At 36.5% G+C, this 24,469-nt stretch overlaps 2 protein-coding genes and 1 non-coding gene across 3 annotated transcripts; 2 read left to right on the top strand and 1 right to left on the bottom strand.

Moving 5' to 3' along the window:
* Positions 1-7,367: 7,367 nt before the first annotated feature.
* LOC144243912 (small nucleolar RNA SNORA17) lies at positions 7,368-7,500 on the top strand. Its single transcript, XR_013338799.1, has one exon. It is a non-coding gene; the product is annotated as a small nucleolar RNA SNORA17 (small nucleolar RNA).
* An 8,146-nt stretch (positions 7,501-15,646) lies between these two features.
* Positions 15,647-16,561, top strand: LOC144243883 (olfactory receptor 4K3-like). Its single transcript, XM_077779018.1, has one exon. The coding sequence runs from the start codon at positions 15,653-15,655 to the stop codon at positions 16,559-16,561; it is 909 nt and encodes a 302-aa protein (XP_077635144.1). The 5' UTR covers positions 15,647-15,652.
* A 5,651-nt stretch (positions 16,562-22,212) lies between these two features.
* Positions 22,213-23,151, bottom strand: LOC144243882 (olfactory receptor 4F6-like). Its single transcript, XM_077779016.1, has one exon. The coding sequence runs from the start codon at positions 23,149-23,151 to the stop codon at positions 22,213-22,215; it is 939 nt and encodes a 312-aa protein (XP_077635142.1).
* Positions 23,152-24,469: the final 1,318 nt, after the last annotated feature.

Raw genomic sequence — 24,469 nt, forward strand, 5'->3', positions numbered from 1 at the left:
GGTAATATTTAAAACAAAGACTTAAAGAAATTGAGGAGAATTAGGAAAACTACTGCAAAAACTATAAGGTTAAAGCATAAAATATGATTGCCATCTTCTAGGAGCAGCAAGGAATTTAAGACAGCATAAATGAGGAACAGAGTAGTAGGAAATCACTCAAAGGAATAAACCAGGATCAGGTCATGTAGCACCTTAAAGACGTGTATGAAGACTTTGACTTCAAAAAGATCTGTTTAGGTATCTTCAATCAGAAATTTTCAATTTTCACTATACATTCACATACACTCATGTACATTCACAAAGACACAGTTTTTCCTTGCTATCCATTGAATGAGCAGAACAAAGGCCAATATGAAATTATCAATGGCTCTTCTAGCACAACCTCACACAATACTCTGTTCCACTGGTCTCTTCTACCATTTTTTTCTCCATTTGTTCCCAGCACAGTGTCTAGGAGCACAAGTTCTCTGAGTCAGGCTGCCTCAGTTTGAAACCTAGGTCTACCCTTTAATAGCTTGTGATCCTGGGTAAACTATTTACACCCAGACAAAAATAAAAATAAAAGATAAGTTTATATAATAAATTACATGTGAATACAAAAAGACAATGTATATTAACTACTTTACTTTAAAACTACAGCTGTTTTCCATCTGTATGTACTCAAGGAATATCTTAGATTTCACTTGTTATGAAAGTTTCTCCAAACTACAAATCCAGATTATTCCCTCTTTTGCCTGAAGGAATTAGAAAAATAAAAGCAAGGCCCATGGTTTTTAGAAGGAAGAAAATAAACATCAGAGCTGAAATAAATGACCTAGACACTAAAAATATAGAAAAATAAATTACTAAAACCAAGAGCTTATTCTTTGAAAAAATGAACAAAATTGACAAGTCATTAACCAGATTAATCACAATAAAATGACCCAAATAAACAAAATCAGAAATGAAAGTAACTGATACCACATAAATACAAAGGATTATAAAAATTAATATGCAAACAAACTAGATATTCTAGAAAAAATGGATGGATACATCCATCCAAAAGATACAAAGTAAAAGATTTTTTACTTTGAAATAAAAAAATAACTGTGTTTGAATATTAGATCTGACTCTAGCATAGTGGCCTTTGCCAACATGTTAGTCTTCATGGTATATAATATTAGTATCTCTAAAATGGGGATGTTAATTATATAAATGAGGTAAAAAGCAAGTATAGTGATTCCAAGGATAGTCCATAAACATGCTTTCAAAAATATCCTAAATAATTCTTTTTTTTTTTTTGTATTAATTCTTTTTTTTTTTTAATAGTTTATTGTCAAATTAGTTTCCACATAACACTCAGTGCTCATCCCCACAAGTGTCCTCCTCCATGCCCATCCCCCCTATCCTAAATAATTCTTAATGAGTCTGTTAATACCTATTCATTTTTCACTGGTATTGATCTCAATGATAATTAATTTATAAATATATAATTAAAATTTTAGGAGATGCTGACTTTCCTTAAAGATATATTGCTGTCATAGTTTATTATACATAGTTTCCTTTGCTTTCTATCTACTTATTTAACCAAACTTCTAATACTTTTTCCTTCTCTTAATGTTATACCATGAGAATTACGTAAAACTCCCATGATGAATGGCATGGGGATTCAGGTCATGGAACCATTAAGAGGTCCCCCAAAGGTGTTGTTAGGTTATTGTTACAGTGGGAGCAGTTGTGAGAAGCACCACCCATATAGCATCAAAGAGGGAAACATTTTTTACAAGATCCAGTAACAGTAAAAATATTACTTTCTGGGTTTTTAAAAAAATTGTTTTTGGCCAGGTAAGTGGAGATATTATGCCAATAGCCTGCTAAAACTATTGGCTGTTTTTTTTTTCTTTTTTTATCTTAGTAATGTATACATTTATGGCACAACATAATAAAATCTCTCTCTCTCTCTTTCCTTTTTTTTAAAAATCTCCATTTCTGTTTTCTAATTCAACAAACCCTGTTTGAACACCCAGTGGTGCTTGTCTCTCCAAGGGATGTGAGTATTGTCATTCAGATTGTATGCACTCCTCCAGATGCTTAGACTATGTCTTGATTTACAGGGAAATTTCTGGGTCTTGATTATATTTCATTTGGATAGAGACAGAAAGTCCTTAGAAATTGGTTTAAATGTGAGTAACCTTATATTTGCCATATATTTGTGGCAATTTTTTGTTTTATATTTTAGAGAATTGTTTTATATTTTATTAGAATCAGTTTTCAATAGGAATAAAGCATAAAATCAAAGTCTCTACCACAAAACCTTTATCATCAATTACCCATGCATTTATGCACATATGCATGCCCATATCCATCCAACCACTCATCTTTTTTCCCAAACTCACAGCACTGACATGGGCCAGCATTTATGACTAAGACACAGTCCCTTCTCTCAAGAAGCTCATAGACCTAGCAGGGGAGATGGAGAGACTATTTAATTGTAAATTATACTATCATGAAAATTTTATTATGAGAGGTTTGCAAGTATAATGGGAAAGCATAGAGGAGGAATATCTAATCCAGACTGGAGGAGAGAGAGACATCATTGGCTAGTTATGGAATAGATGGAATGAATTTTTAGAATGAGAAATAATCAGCCACGAAAAAGGTCAGGGTACCTTAAGTGCAGAACAAAAGTATAGGTAAAGCTGAACATTCATAAAAGAACAAGGTAGTTCATGACATTTGTGAGGTGCAAGAGAGATGGGCTGTAGACAGATACCAAGAGTTTTATATGTCAACTGTGGTATTAAGAGAGAAGGAAAAGTTACTGAGAAATTATAAGCAGTAAGTAGGCAACAGAAGAAACAGGAAATATTGTCTTGGTATGTATGTTAGCTGCCTCTCTTAAAACCTTTATGGTAATCCTTGCTTGCTTCTATTCCTCTCTTCTCTTTCTTTTCTTTCATTGTTCCTGTACTTTCTCACTCCTCCCTTCTCCTGCCCTTTCCTACCATATCCTTCCTTATTAGTATCCATCAACTAAACAATAGCAATAGACTGCTCACAAGAGACTTGATCATGGCAATGAATCTCTGAGAGCATTTTTAAAGTGGCTGTCTTGATACTTTTATGACTGTAGAGTTGTTCCCACATGTGATACAATCTGAATTTGAAAGGGTGCACATCTTGAACCTCTTATTTTGTATTTAAAAATAATGCTTTTTAGTAAAAAAACAATATAAGCTGTTTTAGATCATTTAATCAAAACAGAAATTCAGACTTGAGGAAGTGAAAGCCACATGTAATCTTACTTTTCAGGACTTGCTATTTATAATATTTTGTATTCATTCTTGGAGAATTTTTTTATTCAAACACAAAGTTTTATATTAATTTTATGTACTTTCTTTTCACTTAATATTTAAATCTTTCCAGATCTGTATGTGTAGGATTATTTACTTGATTTTAAGAGTTTCATAGTATTCCAATTGCATCTCAATCTTCCAAAACTGAACCAGGAAGAAATACAAAATCTGAACAGACTAGTTATAAGTAAGGAAATTGAACCAGAAAAAAAACAAAAAACAACAACAACAAAAAAAAACAGAACAAAACAAACTATTTCAAACTATTCCAAAAAATAGGAGAGAAAGGAAAGCTTCCAAATATATTCGTGTGGGAAATAAGTTTAGGAATTCCCTGGGCTTGCACCAATGGGTTGATAAGGCATAAAGAATTAGATGCTCACTCAAGTTGGGGCAAACAAGATTAGGTAAATAGGTATAGAGAGGGCAGGGCAAAGGCCCCAATATAGAACAAAAGTATATGAGATAAACGAGATTAGGTATTCAGGGCAGAAAGGCACCCCAACTTAGTACAATAGTAGAAAGCTGCTTTCACAGGAAGGATGGACCAAACTAGGTAAACAGGTAGATAGAGCTATAGACCGGTGTGGGGTGAAGTTGCCCAGAGCGGAGCTAATTAACAAAAGAAAGGTACCTTATTGACCCTGAGATAGCATTCTCTGTCTTATCCTCTAGGCCCAGTTAAGATAAACAGACAGGGCACCTCATGTCTGCTGGTGATAACCATCTGCCCAGCACCAGGATCTTGTTTTATATTGACCTAAACCCCTAACACCATATATCTTCAACTTCCCCCCACCCTTTCTCTCACTCCCATGAGTTAATGGTCACAGATTCATTGTCTCTTTATGCATGTCCATCACGCTTGTAAGGCTTCTGATCCTAATAAATACAGAGCAAGGATCCTTACCTGGGTCTCTTGTCTTCTCCTCCACATTTGCTATCTATAGCATTTTAATCCTACATCCTACTTTCTTGCTGGACAGGAAAGAACTCTAGAGCCAGAGTCTATGACACATTCAAGGACAGAATTACTCTGAGACCAAAATCAGAAAAAGACATCACACAAATAAACGAAAACTATAGGCCAATATCCCTGATGAACACAGATGCAAAAATCCTCAACAAAATCCCAATGGTATATAGCAATACATTAAATAGATCATTCACCATGATCCCATGGGATTTATTCTGGGCTGCAAGGGTGTGTTCAATATTCACACATCAATCAATGTCGTAAATGACAACAACAAACAAAAAAAGAGAAAAGTCAAATGGCCACATCAATAGATGCAGAAAAAGCATTTGATAAAATTCAATGTCCATTCATGATAAAAACTCTCAACCAGATGGGGTTAGAGAAAACATATTTCAACATAATTAAGACTATATATGAAAAACTCCCAACTAACATCCTACTCAATGGTGAGAAACAGAAAGCTTTTCCACTAAGATCGAGAACAAGACACGGATGTCCACTCTCACCACTTTCATTTGACATAGTACTGAAAGCCCTAGCCACAGCAATCAGACAAGAAAAAGAAATAAAAGCATCCATAAAGGTAAAGAAGTTAAACTGTCACTATGTACAGAAGACATCACACTATCCATAGAAAATCATGAAGACTTCACCAAAAAAATCTACAAGTAATAAATGAATTCAGTAAAGTGGCATGGTACAAAATTAATGCGCAAAAAATGGTAGTGTTTCTATACACTAATAATGATGTGGCAGAAAGAGAAAAAGAGAAATTTTTAAAACAACACCATTTACAATTGCACCAGAAAAATAAAGTGCCTAGGAATAAACTTAACTGAGGAGGTGAAAGACTTATACCCCCAAACTATAAAACATTGATGAAAGACATTGAAGATGACACAAACAAATGGAAAAATGGAAAGTTATTCCATGCTCAGGGATTATTATTGTTAAAATGTTCATATTACCCAAAGCAATCTACAGATTCAAGGCAATCCCTATCAAAATATTACCAGCATATTCACAAAACTAGAATAAATAATACAATACATACAATAAATAATAGAAAAAGCAATCATGAGAAAAACAAAGCTGGGGGCATCATAATTCCAGATTCCAAGCAATATTGCAAAGCTGTAATAATCAAAACAGTATGGTACCAGAGTATGGGTAATTCAGTCAGTTAAGTGGCCAACTCTTGATTTCATGTTCAAGATCTCAGGTCATGATCTCACTCTTTGTGGGATCTACCCCTGTGTTGAGCTCTGTTCTGACAATGTGGAATCTGCTTAAGATTCTCTCTCCTTATCTCTCTGCCCCTCCCCCACTTATGCATGTGCTTTCTCTCTCTCTTTTTTTTAATTTTTTTCCTTTTTTCTCTCTTTCACTCTCTTTCTCTCTGTCTCTCTCTCAAAATAAATAAATAAACCTAAAAAAACCAGTATGGTACCAACACAAAGACAGATATATAGATCACTGGAACAGAGCAGAGAGCCTAGAACAAACCCACACTTATGTGGTCAATCAACCTATGACAAAGGAGGCAAAAAATGCAACATCAAGACCATCATGGGGGTGCCTGGGTGGCTAAGTTGGTTGGGCGACCGACTTCGGCTCAGGTCATGATCTCACGGTTCATAGGTTCAAACCCTGTGTCAGGCTGTGTGCTGACAGCCAGCTCAGAGCCTGTTTCAGATTTTGTATCTCCCTCTCTCTGACCCTCCCCTGCTCACACTGTTTCTCTCTCTCAGAAATAAATTTAAAAAAATTAAAAAAAAAGACCATCATGTATGAGATATATTCAGTGTCCTACAACATCTGGTGTACAGGAGTCAAAGCTGTGCTGAGGAGCCTGCTGCAGATCCTGTGCCATACCATCCAGGTGACTGGACAGTTATTCATCTACACTGGCACGTAAATGCTCCAAGTAACATGGTAACTTGTATTGGGTAACATGGAGGAGCAGACTCCTCCCAGATTACACTCCAGACAGGAGTTCACATGTGGATAAGGATGCATGCTGCAGAGACCCAGAGGGGTCTTGACCCTAACATTCCCTCTCAAAAACTGAATTTTGAAGATGCTTACATTCCAAACCATGTGCTCTTATACACTGCGAGTCATATGTGCTCAGAAGTGGCACCCAGAAGAAGAAAAAGGGATTGATGGCACATGAAATGGGGCTGTACAGCAGGATGCTCTGAAGGGAGGATATACCTATGGGCCTCTGTGGGGGGAGGAAGAAATTTGTAGCCTTTAATTGTATACCACCTTCTGATGTTCGATGTCTTACTTGCCACTGTTGACTTACAAATCTAATAGCACATTCTTTAAGGTAAGGGATCTGTGCTACACGTATTTACATCTAGTACTTCTTTTATAGTACAGTCTTAACTCAGTCTCTTCCTTGAGTAGACAGCTAGGAAATGATGGGCTAGAAACTGATAGGCACCAAGCAGATGGGATTCCACCAAACAAAACTTTGTTTTAAAAACAGCAGGTTAGGGAAATCATAACCTTGTATGTCCCAGGCTTCTATAACAGGATGGGAAGAAGTTGAAATTAGAAATAAAATAATCCTTAAAAACATGGAAAGTGTCATCTCATAAGGGCCTATGAAGATATAATCAAAATAGTACAGTTAAAAATGTAGGAAGTAAGAGTGCCTGGGTAGCTTAGTTGGTTGAGGGTCTGTCTCTTGATCTCAGCTCAGGTCTTGATCTCAGGTTGTGATTTCAAGCCTCATATTGGGCTCCACGCTGGACATGACCCGGCCTGACTCAAGCTGCTGCATGTGCACCCCCTGTGCTACATGTGCCAAGGGAGGAGAAGCAAGGCAGCCTTCTTGCTGAGAGTTTGAATGCTGGAAACTTAGTGCCTGGAAGAGTGTCCTGGGGTCTCAGATGAGTTAACACATTGGTGTTAGAATATGTTCACCTTGAAGTATAAATGTTTTGTAATTTCAGCCTCTTCTGCGCAATATCCTAAGTCAGGGCCAGCTGATCCTTCATCCACAGGAAAATAAAACCTGAATTGTTCAATCTTCCAAATACACTGCCCCAGAGGCATTGCAGGTATGGTTGCTTTTGTGTCACATTCATGTCATTAGGTGGCAGAAAGAAGAGAGGCTTATCTAGGCCCAGTGTTGTGGCTGGTGAACATCTGAATGATTAACAGTTTGACGCTTGAAAAAAAATGTGGGCAGTGGAACACATCCATAATTACACTGCTTAATTCTTCCCTCCTTATTACATGTGCACAACAGTTCTCAGCTCATAGATGTCTTTGCCTTACTTATAATTTTATTAATTAGGCTGAGGTTTTCAGTATTTTTTTTCTCATTGTAATGGATTAGGAGCCCCATTGCCTAGCAGCTAGAGAAATACAGAAGTACAGGTTTAAAGCCATAGAAATTTTTAATCTAGTTGACTATCCAAAGTACTCAAGATGAAAAAAAAAAGGCATTTTTCAAATATTGGTGAGAAAACAACTTAGAAAAACAACTCAGTTTAAGTTGTCTTAATACTTTCTGCTTTTTCTTCAAACAAGCAGTTGATATAAAAGACAATAAAGTCAAATAAAAGAACAGAGTTTAATTGCCTCCCTCTTATTTCATAGAAGCCCATCTGAATTCAGGTGGTCAACACAAACAAAATTATGAGCAGTCTGCTGATCAGCGACCTCAGTGCCACTAGCCTATTGTTCTTTACACTGTCAGTCTGGGAGAAGACCCAGGCCAACATTCAACAAGTCTACCTACTACTATGTAAGTGAATTCCTTTTTATGTAATAATCACTTAACTCCAAATTATAACTTTTTTTGAGTCAGTGGTCTTAGAATAGCCCTTCCTAACATAATCCAGCGTTCTGGTTTAAGACATGAATATCTATGTCTTTTTCCTAACATCCCCTGTGATATATAAACACGTATGCCTTTTTAAGTTGGCAACAACTTATTTGCAGACATCGTTATTTAAATTTCACCTCCTTCCTCTGCCTTAAACATTAATGAATAGCGTAAACCCAATGGTAACTGTTTTGAGTCTTTTTTTTTAAGTTTATTTATTTATTTTCAGAGACACAGCATGAGTGGGTGAGCAGCAGAAAGAGAAAGAAAAATGGGGAGAATCCCAAGCAGGCCCCATGTTGCTAGCACAGAGCCAACATAGGGCTTAAACCCACAAACCATGAGCTCATGACCTGAGCCGAAGTCTAATGCTTAACCAACTGAGCCACCCAGGCGCCCCCAAATTTTGAGTCTTTTTGAATTGTGTGCATGTGTGTTAACTCTCATACCTGAGCTTATGATGTTGTGGGTTCTTTGCTTGCTCCTATCAGGCACTTACTCAAGGTTTCATCATCACTCTCATGCAGTTTGGCTGGTCCCCTAGCCAGCAAACATTCCAGTAAAAACTGTCAGCTGTGGATATTGACACATGCTTTAGGATTATGATGTACAATATAACATGGATCCCAAAGTGGCTTGCTCATATCCAGGATTATTGATTGATAAGTGATTAAAATCCCTGTTAAGTTAGGGCACCTGTGTGGCTCAGTCAGTTTAGGTGACTCAATTTTGTCTCAGGTCATTATCCCAGGGTCATGGGATCAAGGTCCATGTCAAGCTCCACACTGAATTTGGAGTTTAATATTCTCTCTCCGTATCCCCCACTCACACTCTCACTCTCTCTCTCAAAATAAAAAAAAAAAAGAAATTAAATGAAATCAAATCAAATCAAATTCAATCCCTGGTAAGTGAACATATCAATACGAGCAAAAAGTATTGCCCTCATCCTCTATCACAATTACATTTTCCCCAGTCCTTTAAAATTACTTCCCTCTGCCTGATTGGACCCACTTTAGGAAGATGATACATCCAAATGCCCTTTGCTACATAAATGCTCATCTTCTTAGGTGAAAGCCTCTGAGACTTTCCACTCTTTTACTTTTACCTAGGGATAGGTAAGCAAAATCTAATGAGATAACTACTCCCTTCTCACTCAAAGAATAACAGTATTAAAACCTCTCTCAGTTGAACAGATTGACATTCTCCTCTACTATAGTTTCTTTTCCTTGGTAGAGCTGAAATGTAAGACTCACTTACCCCCCTAGAATACCTACATAGAATGTACCAGACATAGGGATAGTGACTAGGAAGTCTATACTTGGTAAATGCTTGGAACTTGTGTAGAGTCCCCCATCAGTCAGGACTAGTAAAATGTCTATTTAGAAAATGTTCTCTACCCATGAGAGGAGAAGGAAATAAACAACAGAAAGTCATTATGCAATACACTGCATCACAGCCACTCCTTGATGAGCTAACATGGGGTTGAAGTGAAGATATATAACTCTGCTTTACTGCATAATCCATGTTATTTTAGTGTAGTTACCATATTTTAAAATGTTTGTACTCTTCAGATTGTCTAGAATGTTCACACAAGGCAATAACTAGTTTATTTACTAGACTATGTGTGGTTTCCACTCCTTAAACATAATCATCTATACTTTAACGTACTGATGTTTCTAGGCTATGTCTTGAGATACCACCTTTCTTGCCTGCTTTTTAGCCAGGTTGACTAGTGGATTCACATCACTGACAGTATCCACATAGTTAATGTCAAGTCCAGCAATCCCATCCTTATATCTCATTGTTTTTCTACATTTGCCTTCCAAATCCCAAGCTTCCATCCGTAAACTGTGAATGGAAACTTTAAAAAATATACCTTTACCAGGACATCTGGGTGGCTCATTTCATTAAGTGTCAGACTCTTGATTTTGGCTCAGATCATGATCTCACAGTTCGGTGACTTCAAGACCTGCGTCAGGCTTCACACTGACAGTGCAGAATCTGCTTGGGATTCTCTGTCTCCCTCTCTCTCTGTCCCTCTCCTGCTCACTCTCTATCTCTAAATAAATAAACATTTTTTAATTAAAAAAATAAAAATATATCTTTACTTTTGAACAAAAACTGAAATATGTTTTAAATAAATTTTCTCCTAATTTCTTTGTTTTCCTAAGAGTAATAATTACCGTTGAAAGAAAGATACTTAGCATAAATTGATTTTAATAAATTTTAAATAAATTAATGTACATTTCTATATCTTATCTATTCAAACATAAATAAGACTCCTCCCAAAAATATGTGAATATGTGTACTTATAATTCTGTAATTGCATTAAAAGGAAACTAAAACAACCACCAAAATGTGAACAGATTTGTGTGTGGTTAAAAAAAGTAATAAGAAAAGGCAGATAGAGACATATTATCATATTTCCTTCTCAAACCTCTAAAGTGTTGCATTTGGATAAAAAATACTTGATTTACTAATACTTTGTCAAGGAAAATAAAAAGGCAGGCTTCTGTTAGTGTTTTGTTATCTAAAAGAATATTAATAATGCAGACTTTCACCCAACATTGTTGTTTAAGTTTTCTTAATGTTTATTTTATTTTTGAAAGAGAGAGAGAGACAAAGTGCAAGCTGAGGAGGGGCAGAGTGAGAGGGAGACACAGAATCCAATGCAGGCTCCAGGCTCTTAGTTGGTAGCACAGAGCCTAACATGGGGCTTGAACCCACAAACCATCAGATTATAACTCGAACCAAAGACCGATGCTTAAACAACTGAGCCAACCAGGTGCCCCAGACTTTCACCTAACACTGAACCCATAACTTTGCTCCCGTAACCACAGATATTCTTGAGACTTCAAAATGCTTTTCTACTCTCCATTAAAACCCCATGAAGCCAGCAATTCAAGGCTGGGTGTTCTGACATAGACACAGATGCAGTACATCTGTAACCAGCTCATTTCCCTTCTTCTCTGACCATTCACCTAAGTCATCTGGATCCTGAAGGGACTAGAATGGCAATTTAATTTTAAAATAATATTTTTCTTTAAAAAAATAAGGTAGCCAAAGAAATGTTTTAAAACTGTGCTTAACTTCTATCAGTGGAACTTTTATAATTGCACAGACCAGGTCTGTCTTTGACCTTAACAAAAGGCACACGTTCACGTGACATTCTCAGTTCAGAAGAACTCAGAAATTAAGAGGTGCCAAAGGAACATGGATAGCATGGGTAGCTGAAATTATCCTACCCCAGAGGGTATTCTCTACAGTGGATATATAGTGCACACTCTCACATGGATACTGGTCACAACAAAAAATGGATTATTTGTTTTGCTGCAATATGAGCTTATTTCAGATTCTAGTTAGAATATAAACAATGCTTTATCTATAGGAAAAAATATGGTCAAATATGGCATCTCTCTGGTAAGAAGGTACAATCTATACTCTGTAAATTTCTTAACTACTCCATTAATTCCCTTCCTCTATCACATTTAAGATAGTTTCTCAATGTTTTAATACTATATTACCATACATACCAATTGGGATTGCTCGGAATTTGGGCATAGTTTCCAGAAATATCAAGGGTTTCTTCTCCTAGTTACATTTGGGACTTCTGGGCTCCATCTAGCGTAGGAAAGAATGCCTTCTATACAGTCTCACAGCTCTCTAAATGCCCTGGTTGAGGAAGTATTTGGGTTCTCACAGCACCACAGTATTCAGGGGCTACAGTTTTTCTGGATTATGTTCCAGGCATAGATATGTAGGCATAAATAACAGAAATTTCCAAACATGGAAAAATGGATTGTTAATAATTTAGCTGAGTAAAAATCCTGATAGAAAATATGGAATGAAATCTCTCAAAAGTTATAGCAGTCAATAGTTACCATGGGAATGGAATTGTGCTTTTGGAAATGGACAGAAGGGAATGCAGAATAATACCAAAGAAAGAGAAGTACTGGACTCAGAGACATTGGGTGTGTACCCACTCCCCACCCCAGTCACACTATTTCTCTGTTCTAGGACTTCTAACAGGTTATAAATGGGATCAACCTCAGAGTAATGAGACCTATTTCATGGGGTTATTGTGGAGATTAAGTTAAAGAAAGTGAGGGAAATTTCTAGTACAGTGGGTATTCAGAGAGAAAGCAGGCAGACACAGAATAGGGAGGCTTAGTTTTTACATGACCCTAAAATTTGTAGTTCAAAAAAGAACATATTGTCTCATTTCCTTCCTTCCTTCCTTCCTTCCTTCCTTCCCTCCCTTCCATTCCATTCCCTTCCCTTCCCTTCCCTTCCTCCCTCCATCCTTCCTTCCTTTTCTTTCTTTCTATTTCTTTCTCTTTCCTTTCTTTCTTTCTTTCCCTTCTTTTCTTTCTTTCTTTTTTCCTTCCTTCCCTCCTTTATTCCTTTTTCCTTCCCTCCCACACCTAAGTTTTGATTCTCTTTGGTGAGTTCTGCTTTAAGTCACTTGACTTTACTCTTATACCCTTGGATTCAAGATTTAACTCTCCTACCTAGGACATTATTGAAAATAAATTATAACAGCATTTAACCTATTAATATAGTTAATTTAGTAGTAATATTTTGTCTTTTGTAATTCAACTAAAATAATATTAACAACTTTTAAAGCAAATATTAGGTGAGAATGCAGGCATAGACTTTGCTTTAGTATAACCTACAGTACCTAGAGACTATTTCTTTTTCATCTGCAGTGTCCAAAAATGATCAGAGTACATAGTTAAAATAAATTCAATAAATTCTTATTTACCTTACTAAAAAAATTAAAGGGCCTTCCAACATCTAGTACTTTCTAACTCTGTTCTTGTTTCATCTCTGGTATCTGATAACTCTCATGGATTTAAACAACATCAACAATTTTATTATAGACAACAGTGAGGATAACAGACTAAATTAGAGGAAACCAGAAGCACTTAGTGCCAAGAAAGATAATAGAATTATTATAGATACAGAGAATACTTTTTATAGAGCTACTGATCATTAATATTTCTTCTTATATCAATTACCTCTTTATAGGACATGTAGTCTTATGAAGAGTTTTATTGTTTTTGATTCATAAAAATCATATTTATTCTCAACCACACTGAACTTTTCTCTAAACCAACATTTTTTCCAGAAGCTAACTCCATATAGATTCTCTGCTAACTGTGTTCCTTTTGGGCATTTACCTTTTAACTCATCTTTTCAGCAGTAAAATGAGTATGATTATTGTCATGGTCATGAACCAATGGCTAAAAGTGTTCATTACATCTCTAAATTATATAGAAAAAAATGAAAAAAATACTATAAAGCTGGTTTCCAGCTTTGATAGAGGACTATGAACACCAGACATCAAAAATTAGTAGTGGCTGCTGGAGATAATCGATCCATTGTGCAAAGCCATTCAGATCAAGAAGGTTTTGAAAGAAGCAGGTCAGGGGACAATCAGAAGGAGATGGGGAAAAAAGAAGAAGGAAAAAGCAAACTGGGAAGAGAGAAAAGTAGAAAGGGAGAGAGAGAAAGAATATGAACCTCTTTTCCAGTTTGATAGGATTATTAGATCTTTAAAGTAATTTAAACAGCAAAAATGACTACTTTAGTGACAAACTTAGTTTCTCTAACTTGTTGATAAGTATAATTTGTATTTGCCATTTACTCTGCTATTACAAAAGATGGTTTGGAAAGAACTATCTGCCAAAATTGTTGGAAAGAACATATTTCAAAAATCATGGCTTCTCACACTAAAGCAAGTGAGACTGAATGGAAATAGCTTCCTATGGATATGTTGGAAATGAAGAAATTTGCCTAACTCTGAAACTCCCATTTGTAACATAAAAAAAAAAAACAACTCTTTGCCTCAAGTAACTTGATGCATAGTCTCTCTCCCAGAGTTAATTACAAACTTTGGATCATTTTAGTCCACCCAGAGATTTCCAGATGTTAGTTTCTCAGAAGCCATCCCGTTTTGAATCAGCAACCTAACACCAGATTGTGTATTCGATGGTCCTATACCATGTCTGGCAAAATGGCTTTAATCACATTTTAAAGTGTCATTTCAAAATTAAAGCTTTCACAATGGCTGATACACTTCAGGCTATAAGTAATTTCTTACTAGTTATGTAAGCTTTGAATTTCATGAACAGAGAATATTTCTGCCTGGTGCTCATGAGTTATCCTTTCTTTATGCTGAGACCATTTATTCTTTAACTGATTTTTAACTACCTTGTATTTAATTAGTTTATGTGCCCTTGTACTTAACTATGTTCATTACTGAAAAAGTTTTGACATTTTGTCAAAATAGTATTAATATCTCTGTTTAAAATGATTGGTTTATCTATTTATTCATTAAAAAATTAAGTCAGGGGTACAGTCACTTAAATGTATGACTTTTGATTTCAGCTCAGGTCATGATCTCATGGTTTGTAAGTTTGAGCCCCACATTGGGCTCTGCACTGATAATGCAGGGCCTGCTTGAGACTCCCTCTCCCCCCCATGTCCCTCCTCCACTCTCTCTCTCTCTCTCTCTCCCTCTCTCTCTCTTTCTCTCTCTCAAAAATAAATAGCTTAAAAACATTAACCTTCAATAATGTATTAAATATTGTGTCAGTTTTTCAAATTTATAAATAGAACATACAGCCTCTAAACAATGTCATTTTTAAAAAATGTCAATTTACCTCAGGTCTACAGTCTTGAATGATCATAATTCTGTTTGTCTAAAGATTTTTTATTGTCAAGTAATCTCTATACCCAACATGGGGCTGGAACTTACAACCCCAAGATCAAGAGTCGCCTTTTACCAACTGAGCCAGCCAAGCATCCCAAAGTGATCACCATTCTTGATTCATAACATACTCTATTTTTCCATGCCCATTTTGTGTTGCTTGCTTGTTTATTTAATGATAAAATTACATTGATGGAAACATGACCTAATACAAGATCTAGACAATGGATAATAACATACAACGGGTTATATGCTCATCCTTATGCCAACCTTTCATCTCCCTTCACTTGAGGTTACTTACATCTTACATCTTCTCTTTCTGTACATAGTTTTATCATTAATATTAGATCGTGCAAAGTATACATTATTTTTCTATCCTCACTTTATGAAAATTTTGCTGAGTGGATCCATTCTGGACTTTTTTTTCATTTGGTATTATGTCTAAGATAAATCTATATCATTTTATAGTTGTAGTTTGTTATGGTTCTGAATAATATCCCATTGTCTTGTTTATGAGGATTATTATAAATTTCTCTTTATACACGCATATCAGAGAGTTTATTCTGGATATAGAAATGGGAGTAAAATTGCTGAACCACAGAATTTGTGATTATTGAACTCTACAAGATAAAGCCAAACTTTTTTCCACACTGAGTGTATTTGTATACACTTCCATCAGCAATGTAGAAGAAACTATCTTGATTAATATTTACGGTTACTCTGAAAAATGCACTTCTTATTTTTCCTTCAGGTGAATTTAGAACAAACTGGACTAAATGGAAGAAGTAAACCAGTCTGTGGTATCTGAATTTATTATTTTGGGACTTTGTAATTCACGGGAGCTCCAGGCCTTTCTCCTGGTGATATTTTCTTCACTTTATCTGATCACCATTTTGGGCAACATCTTCATTGTGTTCCTAATTATTGCTGACCTCCATCTCCACTCCCCCATGTACTTCCTGTTAGCCAATCTTTCAATCATTGACTTCTGCCTTTCCTCAGTCACTACCCCTAAAATGATCACAGACTTTCTCAAGGAAAACAAGACTATCTCCTTTGAAGGCTGCATGTGTCAAGTTTTCTTTGGACATTTCTTTGGAGGGGGTGAGATGGTACTGCTTGTGTCAATGGCCTACGACCGTTATGTGGCCATCTGCAAGCCACTCCATTATTCCAGCATCATGAACAGACAAACGTGCATTGGGTTGGTGATAACATCATGGATCATTGGCTTTATGCATTCAATAAGCCAACTAGCTATGATTATAAAGCTGCCCTTCTGTGGACCCAGGGAATTGGATACTTTTTTCTGTGATATTCCACTGATGATCAAGCTAGCTTGCATAGACACCCATATCCTAGAAATGTGGATAAATGCTGACAGTGGGGTACTGGCAACCATTTGTTTCATTCTCTTGCTAATCTCTTACTCTTATATTCTGTTTACCATCTGCCTTCACTCCAAGGATGGCACATCCAAGGCTCTCTCCACCTGCACTGCCCACATCACAGTGGTGGTGCTCTTCTTTGGGCCTTGCATCTTTATCTACCTGTGGCCACTCAGCATCACCTGGGTGGACAAGTTTCTGGCTGTGTTTTATGCAGTCATCACACCTCTTCTAAATCCGGCCATTTACACTCTAAGGAACCAAGAAATTAAAAATGCCATTAAGAGATTATGTTAGCATACAGATTTCTATGAGTATTTTAGGGTCTCAGGCTATTAGAATGTGCATTGTAAATCTCTGAATTAGCCATACCTGTCTTATTACTTTGGACTGGGAAGCATTCCCAATTCACATATGGAAATTATGGGTATCTCTAGATAAAAGTTTTATGTCAATTCTATTATATTCCATGATCACTTGCTGATCACTGAATGTAAAATGATTTCCTGTCTGGAAAAGTTGGCCAGTCTCTATGACTATGGTTTCGTTGTGCTCAAGAATAAATTAAAATTAATAACAATGTTAATGTTATTTACTACTACTGGTGCTGCTACTTCAGCACCTGATCTTAAAGTTTCCTTTTATGCTAAATATTTATTTGAGCAAAGCACTTGACATAGATCTCTAAATTCTGATCAACAGGTCAGTGTATGGGGTACTGCTTTTTATTTTTTTTTTCAAATTTTTATTTAAAAATTTTTAAAAATTTATTTCTGAGAGAGAGAGAGAGACAGCGTGAGCAGGGGAGGGTCAGAGAGAGAGGGAGATACAGAATCTGAAACAGGCTCCAGGCTCTGAGTTAGCTATCAGCACAGAGCCTGACGGGGGCTCGAACCCACTAACTGCGAGATCATGACCTGAGCCAAAGTGGGCTGCCAAACCGACTGAGCCACCCAGGAGCCCCTGCTCTTTATTTTTTATAAATGGATAAATTAGTCTCTCAATTAGTTAAAGCTCTAGCTACCTTATCTGAAGGGACTATTGTAAAGGTAATAATTAAGTATTACCTATCATCCTCAGAAAAAAATGAATCATAATCATAATCTGAAGAGAGTGTTGTCCCCTCAACCTCATATTTTAGCCATCTGTGAAACAGTATGATAATCTTCAGAAGATGAGCGAAATTAAATACAAAGATAGATATACTAACAACCTTTAGGGATTTTGCTTCTTCTCTTTTTATTTGTAAATGGGTTAGAAAGTTCATTATCTATATCAGATAAAAGTAGGGAAAATGTTATGAGAGTGAGGCCAAAAAGCCTGATTTTAGAACAAATTATCCATTTAATTAATTTCAGAGTTCAAATGGCCTGCAAGCAACTGGATTATACACAAAGTTTGTGAACTGTTCATTACTACATTTAATATAACTGATGAGGGACAGAGCAGGAAAATGTTCACTTTTAACCTAGAAGGCTGATCTGTAACCTGCATAGTTCTTAAATGGATCAAATACTGTTAGTTACTACATTCTTAAAGGGTCTCGTGACTGCCTGTACATCTTGCCATTAATTAATATCAAGCTGAATGATAAGCACCAGAGAAATCTTCCAAAAGTAGTTTTACAAGTAGGAATTAGAAGAAAACATTTATGATCTCATAGTCCTTGCACGTCCTCTCCCCCTTACACCACCAGGTTCATACAGCAAAAGTACAACCTTTTCTATCCTCAGGTCCTGTCCCCAGGCTATAATTAAAGCATCTTTCTGCACTGAAAACATCTCAAGAATTCTTTCCTGACCATTTCCTCCAAGCCTCACATCAACATCTTAAGATTTCTTCCTACTCTGTATTTCACAAAGGTATGCAAATTTACATCTCCTTATCTGAAACCCATGGAGCAGGACATACTTCAAATTTCATATTGTTCTTTTTAGTGATGAATTGAGCAGAAATTTTATTTCAAGCTCATCAAAGATGATTACAAATACATTCAGATATCCTTTTTAAAATGTTCCCAATCAAATCAAAGGCACATCATCAAAGTAAAACACTTGAGACATTAAGAATTCATTCAGGTTGTAACTTGAGACATTAAGAATTCATTCAGGTTGTAGCACTTTCACATTGTTTTGTTGTAATCATTTGCAATGCTCTGAAGATCACATTTCAACATTTTTGAAGATATGAAATACTGTAGTATATTTTTTAAGGTACCACCAGAACTGTAAAGTAGAGGAAAATGGGAAGACAATGGCCAAATCTGTTGCATACACAGAATGGAGTAATCTAATGTTTATGAATCTTTCCAAACAAGTTTGCTAAAACACAGCTCTCATGCTTAAAGAGAGATTTAGAAAACTCAAGACATCATTTGATTAATAAAGCCTATTCTTTCCCCAGTTTTCTACTCGCTTATCTTCATTTCAAAACTGTAAATTGATGAGAAAAGAACAAGCTTTGTTATGGTATACAAATTTTGGGGGGCGCCTGGTCAGCTCAGTCAGTTAAGCATTTGACTTCAGCTCAGGTCATGATCTCCCAGTTTGTGAGTTTGAACCCTCAAACTCAACAGAGTACGAAACCTCAAACAGAGTATCAGCTCTGTGCTGATAGCTCAGAGCCTGGAGCCTGCTTGGATTCTGTGTCTCCCTCTTTCTGCACCTCCCCCACTCATATTCTCTCTCTCTAAAATAAACATTAAAACAAAAACTTGGGAAAAACAAACTAAAAATATTCAATTTTTTAACAAAAATGTTTTCCTTCACAAAATATAAACATCCAGTTAATAAAACAAACATAATATTCCAAGTATAGAAACACTACGAATTCTCTTATGAAAGAGGTGTGTTTGGTGGTAACATTTTGGTTTGTCTTAAGTAGAAAAGCACTTTGCAAAATGAATCAGGCCATTTTTATTTAAAGTCTACTCCTGGGGTGCCTGGGTGGCTCAGTCCCTTAAGTGTTCAACTTCAGTTCAGGTCATGATCTCACAGTTCATGGGTTCGAGCCCCACGTCGGGCTCTGTGCTCAGAGCCTGGAACCTGCTTAAGATTCTGTATCTCCCTCTCTCTCTGACCCTCCCCTGTTCATGCTGTCTCTCTCTCTGTCAGAAACAAATAAAACATAAAAAATTTTAAAAAATAAATAAAGTCTACTCCTCCACCCAGTTTCCTTATCAGAGTAGAAACTCATCAATTTCTGTAATACTTTGGCTCTAGGACCAGCCACAGGAAAGGTCTGAAATATCTTAAAGTCATTTGGCTGCAGACAAGCGTTATCTTGAGACTTGGAGGCAGTCATTCATCACTTTGTGCTTCAAAGCCTTCCTCAGTGAACTTCTTCCCTAGTCTTTAGAAGGAAGCCCAGAATCTGGGCTCCTGGGGCTGCTCCCAGCTGGAACACCTACCCACAGGGCATCACTTCAGGCATTCTGTATGCAGTACTGTTGACCTCTGCACCACCTGCTGGTCTGGATCCTCACCAGGTCTGCCTCCAGCCAGAGCTGCTTCTTCACCCCTGACCCCCATAAGTCTCTGTTCTGAGGGCAGGATTTCACACTGGCTTAGGGAGATAAGGAGTCTCTGGGATCCTGGGCTCTGAGGAAGGGGACTAGGCTCCAAATTTCATACTGTGTTGTAAAGGTAACAGGATCTTGTGTATTTTGTAACGTTCCAAAATAGAGGGTGTCAGGCACCCTACATAAAATAATTATTATTTCTGTGTATGTATACACATATGCCTATATACCTTATGATTTCTTTTTTGTCCTTTACATCTCTGCACATCAATATGGGCATCTACACACTTGTCATTGATTCCACTGATTCTTCTGTGTTCACTGTTTTTAGGTACACTTAAATTCATAATTTCATGTTGCTTTTACAGTTCTAAATTATCATTTGGTTCTTTCTCTTCATTTTTTTATTGTTCCCTCCATTTTTCTGACTATAATCTCTTAAAATATCTGATTTTATATTCTTTACTAATTTCAACAATTGAGCCTTCTGGGTTCTTCTTTTACTATTTTCCTCTTAATTATGAGACATACATCGTTGCTTCTTTGCATGTTCCCATTTTATGTATTTTAGGCTTTTTGTATAAAAAAATAATGATGTAGATCTGACAAAATATTCCTCCAGAAGCCATTTACTGTTTCTTCCATGAGACATAGAATATTAAGTTGGAATCACCTCAATCCAATCAGATATTGAGCTTATTTGAATCAGATTGCATTATTTATAAGACTCAGTACACTTCTGGTTTATACCTTCTTGGATATATCCCTTCCAAGTTTTTTTTTTTTTTAATATATATTTGTTTTGAGAGAAACAGACAGAGCACAAGTGGGAGAGGGGCAGAGAGAGACGGAGACACAGAATCTGAAGCAGGCTCCAGGCTGTCAGCACAGAGCCCAATGAGGCTCTGAACCTTGAGATCATGACCAGACCCAAAGTGATACACTTAACCTACAGAGCCACCCAGGCACCCCTCACCTCCAAATGTCAATTATGATTCTAACAGTTCTCTTGCTCTTTAGTCTTAAAGATTTTAGGTGATTCAGGTTTGCACTTCAGAATTTTATTTTAAAATTTTTAAGTAATCTCTACACACAATGTGGGGCTCAAACCCACAACACCAAAATCAAGAATCAGCATGCTCTGGCTCTATGACTGAGCTAGCCAGGTACCCCATTCTTCAAAGTTTTTGAGCTTAGAACATCAGCCTTCTCTCTTTTCCTGCTCACCTTAAAGATATGGCATATTCTTCACTCAGAAATCTGGGTTTCTGTAGGTCCTTTCCAATGTACTGTAGCCAGAAAGAATCCATTACAAATATAAATATTGAGCAACAAAGTAATAATGAACAGGAAAAAATATAAAATACTACTGATTTTATCATCAGAAAAAATCCCAAACACTCAGGACAAGAGTCCTTTTATAGTCTAGCAGTGAATTTGTCTTGGATTTCTTGTTATGAAAGCAAAATACAAATTAAATCAGTTTTGCAATTTCTACAGATTATATACACACAAATGTGCAAACACATGTACACTTGAGGCCAATATTTTGAACAAGAAAAGAGCAATACAAGAAAAGTTACTAGAGAAAAATTGTGAACTAAGAATTTGGACACTATGATTATTGGATAATAATATCACAATTAAATGATCACATTATTCCCTATTTGACATTTAGGAATATTGAGTGGTCATAGGCATTAAGTATGAATTTCAAAAATTGTGAAATAAGATACATACATATATAATATATAATATAAATATAATATATATTCTATATCTATAATATATATTTTTCCCTGTCCTAAGCCAAATGGAGATAGCATGAGTCCATTGGATTTGAGAAAAGCTAGGGTAAGAGTAATAGCCACAGGCCAAATATAAGAAACATGTTATTTCTGAGTCTGTCCCTCTTGTTTTCCCACCCATATACTTCAGGCTTTCCTAATGACACTACCTTATCTCTATTCTGTCTACCTCACAGCTCTCTTTTTGTTTTAAATCCTCTCGCATATTTTGTTTTTCAGAAAACAATAAAATTGAAATGTTCATATCCCAGGTTTAAATTGAAAGATAGTTGTATATTCATAGTTCCCTCAAAAGTTTGAGTATATTAGCTCCAAGTTGAGTAATCTGAATCCAGATGATCTAATGTCTGAGGTCAGACGTTCAGCAGATTCTAAATCTATAATCCAAGCTTTTCCATCAACTTCTCATACCTTTCCTAAGCTTTAATTCAGTTGTCAAACAACTTGTTAAATAGAGTGTTAATTTGATAGTTCAATGTACCCTCACAATCAGCGATCTAGTCTGAATATTATAAAGTGTGACTTGAAGGAAAAATCCAATTTTGTATAATTATTTAAACATTTGTATTATTTGAAGTTGTGTGAAAATGCATAGAGCAACTCGTCCTCTTGTGAGTTATTTAGGAGATCATTCTCAAACTGAGGAGTTGACTACTCAGTCTCTTCATTGCCATCTTCATGTCCTTGTTCCTCAGTGTGTAGATAACAGGATTCAGAATGGGTGTAATCATAAAGTCCAAGATGGCAAGATACTTATCCACTGGCACTGTGGGAAATGGCCACACATAAACAAAGATGCACGGTCCGAAGAACAAAACCACCACAGTGATGTGAGCTGACAGAGTAGAAAACGCTTTAGACAAACCACCTGAGGAACGTTTCCATACAGTGACCAGGATGAAGATATAGGACATAAGCAATAAGAAGAAGGTGCCCATGGAAATGAACCCACTGTTGGCAGTAACCATGAATTCCATTCTGTAGGTGTCTGTGCAGGAAAGTTTGATAAACCAAGGAAGGTCACAGTAAAAGCTATCTATCTCATTAGGACCACAAAAAGGCAAATGGACAACAAAAGCTAACTGGACCACTGCATGAATGAGGCCAATTAACCAAGCACCACACAGAAGCAAAATGCACATCTGTGGGCTCATGATAGTCAAGTAGTGGAGGGGCTTGCATATGGCCACATACCTGTCCAAGGCCATGGAGATGAGCAGGACCATCTCAGATCCACCCAGGACATGAAGGGCAAATATCTGGATGACACAGCCCTGAAAGGATATGGTTTTGTGCCCAGAATATAGGTTATGAATCATCTTAGGAACTGTTAAGGTAGAAAAACACATATCAATGAATGAGAGATTGGCCAAAAGGAAGTACATGGGGGAATGTAAATATGGGTCAAAGGTCACTGCAAACACCACAAGGAAGTTTCCCAGAACAATTGTTCCATAAAACACTGTAGAGAAAGCAAGGAGAAAACGCTGCACTGGTCTATAGGAGGAAAGTCCCAGCAACACAAATTCAGACACTGGAGAGTAATTTGACTGATTCATTGACTTTGTGTTACCTGAAAGGAGCAAGGAAAAATAATTATAAAAGGGTGCACCAGAGCTATTGAAAGAAACAGATGTCATTGGGCTTCAAATTCTGACGTTACAAAAAATTTCACTCTTGGTCACAAAAGTCCTTTGAAAAAAATGTCATATCATATGGCCATATGGGAAAAGGTATGAAGGGCCAAAACAAGGTCTGGAATTAAACTCCTGGGAGAGTCACCACAACAAGAAAACACCACACAAAGAGAGAAATAAGAGGATCAGACTCCCCAGAAGGGACACCAGGCATGCGAGACCTGCACTGAGATGATGAGTCCCCATAATAGTTGGCTATGAAAGCCAATGGAGCTTAACTTCTCCAGTTTTTATAATCAATGGGGCTTAACTCCAGGTGTATTAAGAATCACATGGTTTAGCTCTGGGAGAGCATGAGGGCTCTAGGAAACTGAGTTCCTGCCCCTAAAGAGCCAGCATATAACCAAATTCAGCACAGAAGCAGCAGTTTGAAAAATGCTCCTGGAATATACTGACAGGGTATATTCACTAATCTCAAAACACAATGGCACACACAACACACAGAGGAGACACCCATGAAGCGCAGGGTCTGGTGAATACAGAGCATTATGTTATAAATCACCTCAATGTTTCTTCTTCATAAAGCAGCTACGTTCAAGACGAGGTGATGTAGCTGACTTTTTTAATACGTAGAAACAATTCTACTTCTGGGTATTTACCCAAAGAAAATGAAAACTTGAATTTGTAAGCATACATGCACCCCTCTATTTGTTGCAGCATTATTTACAACAGGCAAGATATGGAAAGCAACCCAAGTGTCCAACATAGATAGATAAGAAAGATGTGGTGTATATATATTTACAATGGAATATTAGTCATAAAAAAGAATGAGGCCATGACCTTTGCAACAACATGGAGAACACAGAGGGTATTATGCTACGTGAAACAAGTCAGTCAGAGAAAATAAATACCATATGGTATCATTCCTGTGTGGAATTTAAGAAACAAAACAAACAACAGAGAAAGAACTGGAAAAATGGTCTCAAATAGAAAGAACAAATTGGTTGTCTGAGGAAAGACGGGAATAGGTGTATTAGGTGATGGGGAATCAGGAGACACTTCATGTGATGAGCAGTGAGTAATGTATACAGTTGTGGAATCACTATATTGTATCCCTGAAACTAGTATAACACTGTGTGAAAATTGTTTAATTTTAGAATAACAAAATACAAAACTGAAAATTCAAGATCCACAGAATTTTAACACATAACACAAACATTGAAAAAACTTACATAAATCT

The sequence above is a fragment of the Crocuta crocuta genome, unplaced genomic scaffold, assembly GCF_008692635.1.
Source record: "Crocuta crocuta isolate KB4526 unplaced genomic scaffold, BGI_CrCroc_1.0 scaffold480, whole genome shotgun sequence".
Classification (NCBI taxonomy): domain Eukaryota; kingdom Metazoa; phylum Chordata; class Mammalia; order Carnivora; family Hyaenidae; genus Crocuta; species Crocuta crocuta.

Bases quoted from the DNA above. Each gene is read 5' to 3' on its own strand.
- LOC144243883 (XM_077779018.1), top strand. From the start codon at position 15,653: ATGGAAGAAGTAAACCAGTCTGTGGTATCTGAATTTATTATTTTGGGA.
- LOC144243882 (XM_077779016.1), bottom strand. From the start codon at position 23,151: ATGAATCAGTCAAATTACTCTCCAGTGTCTGAATTTGTGTTGCTGGGA.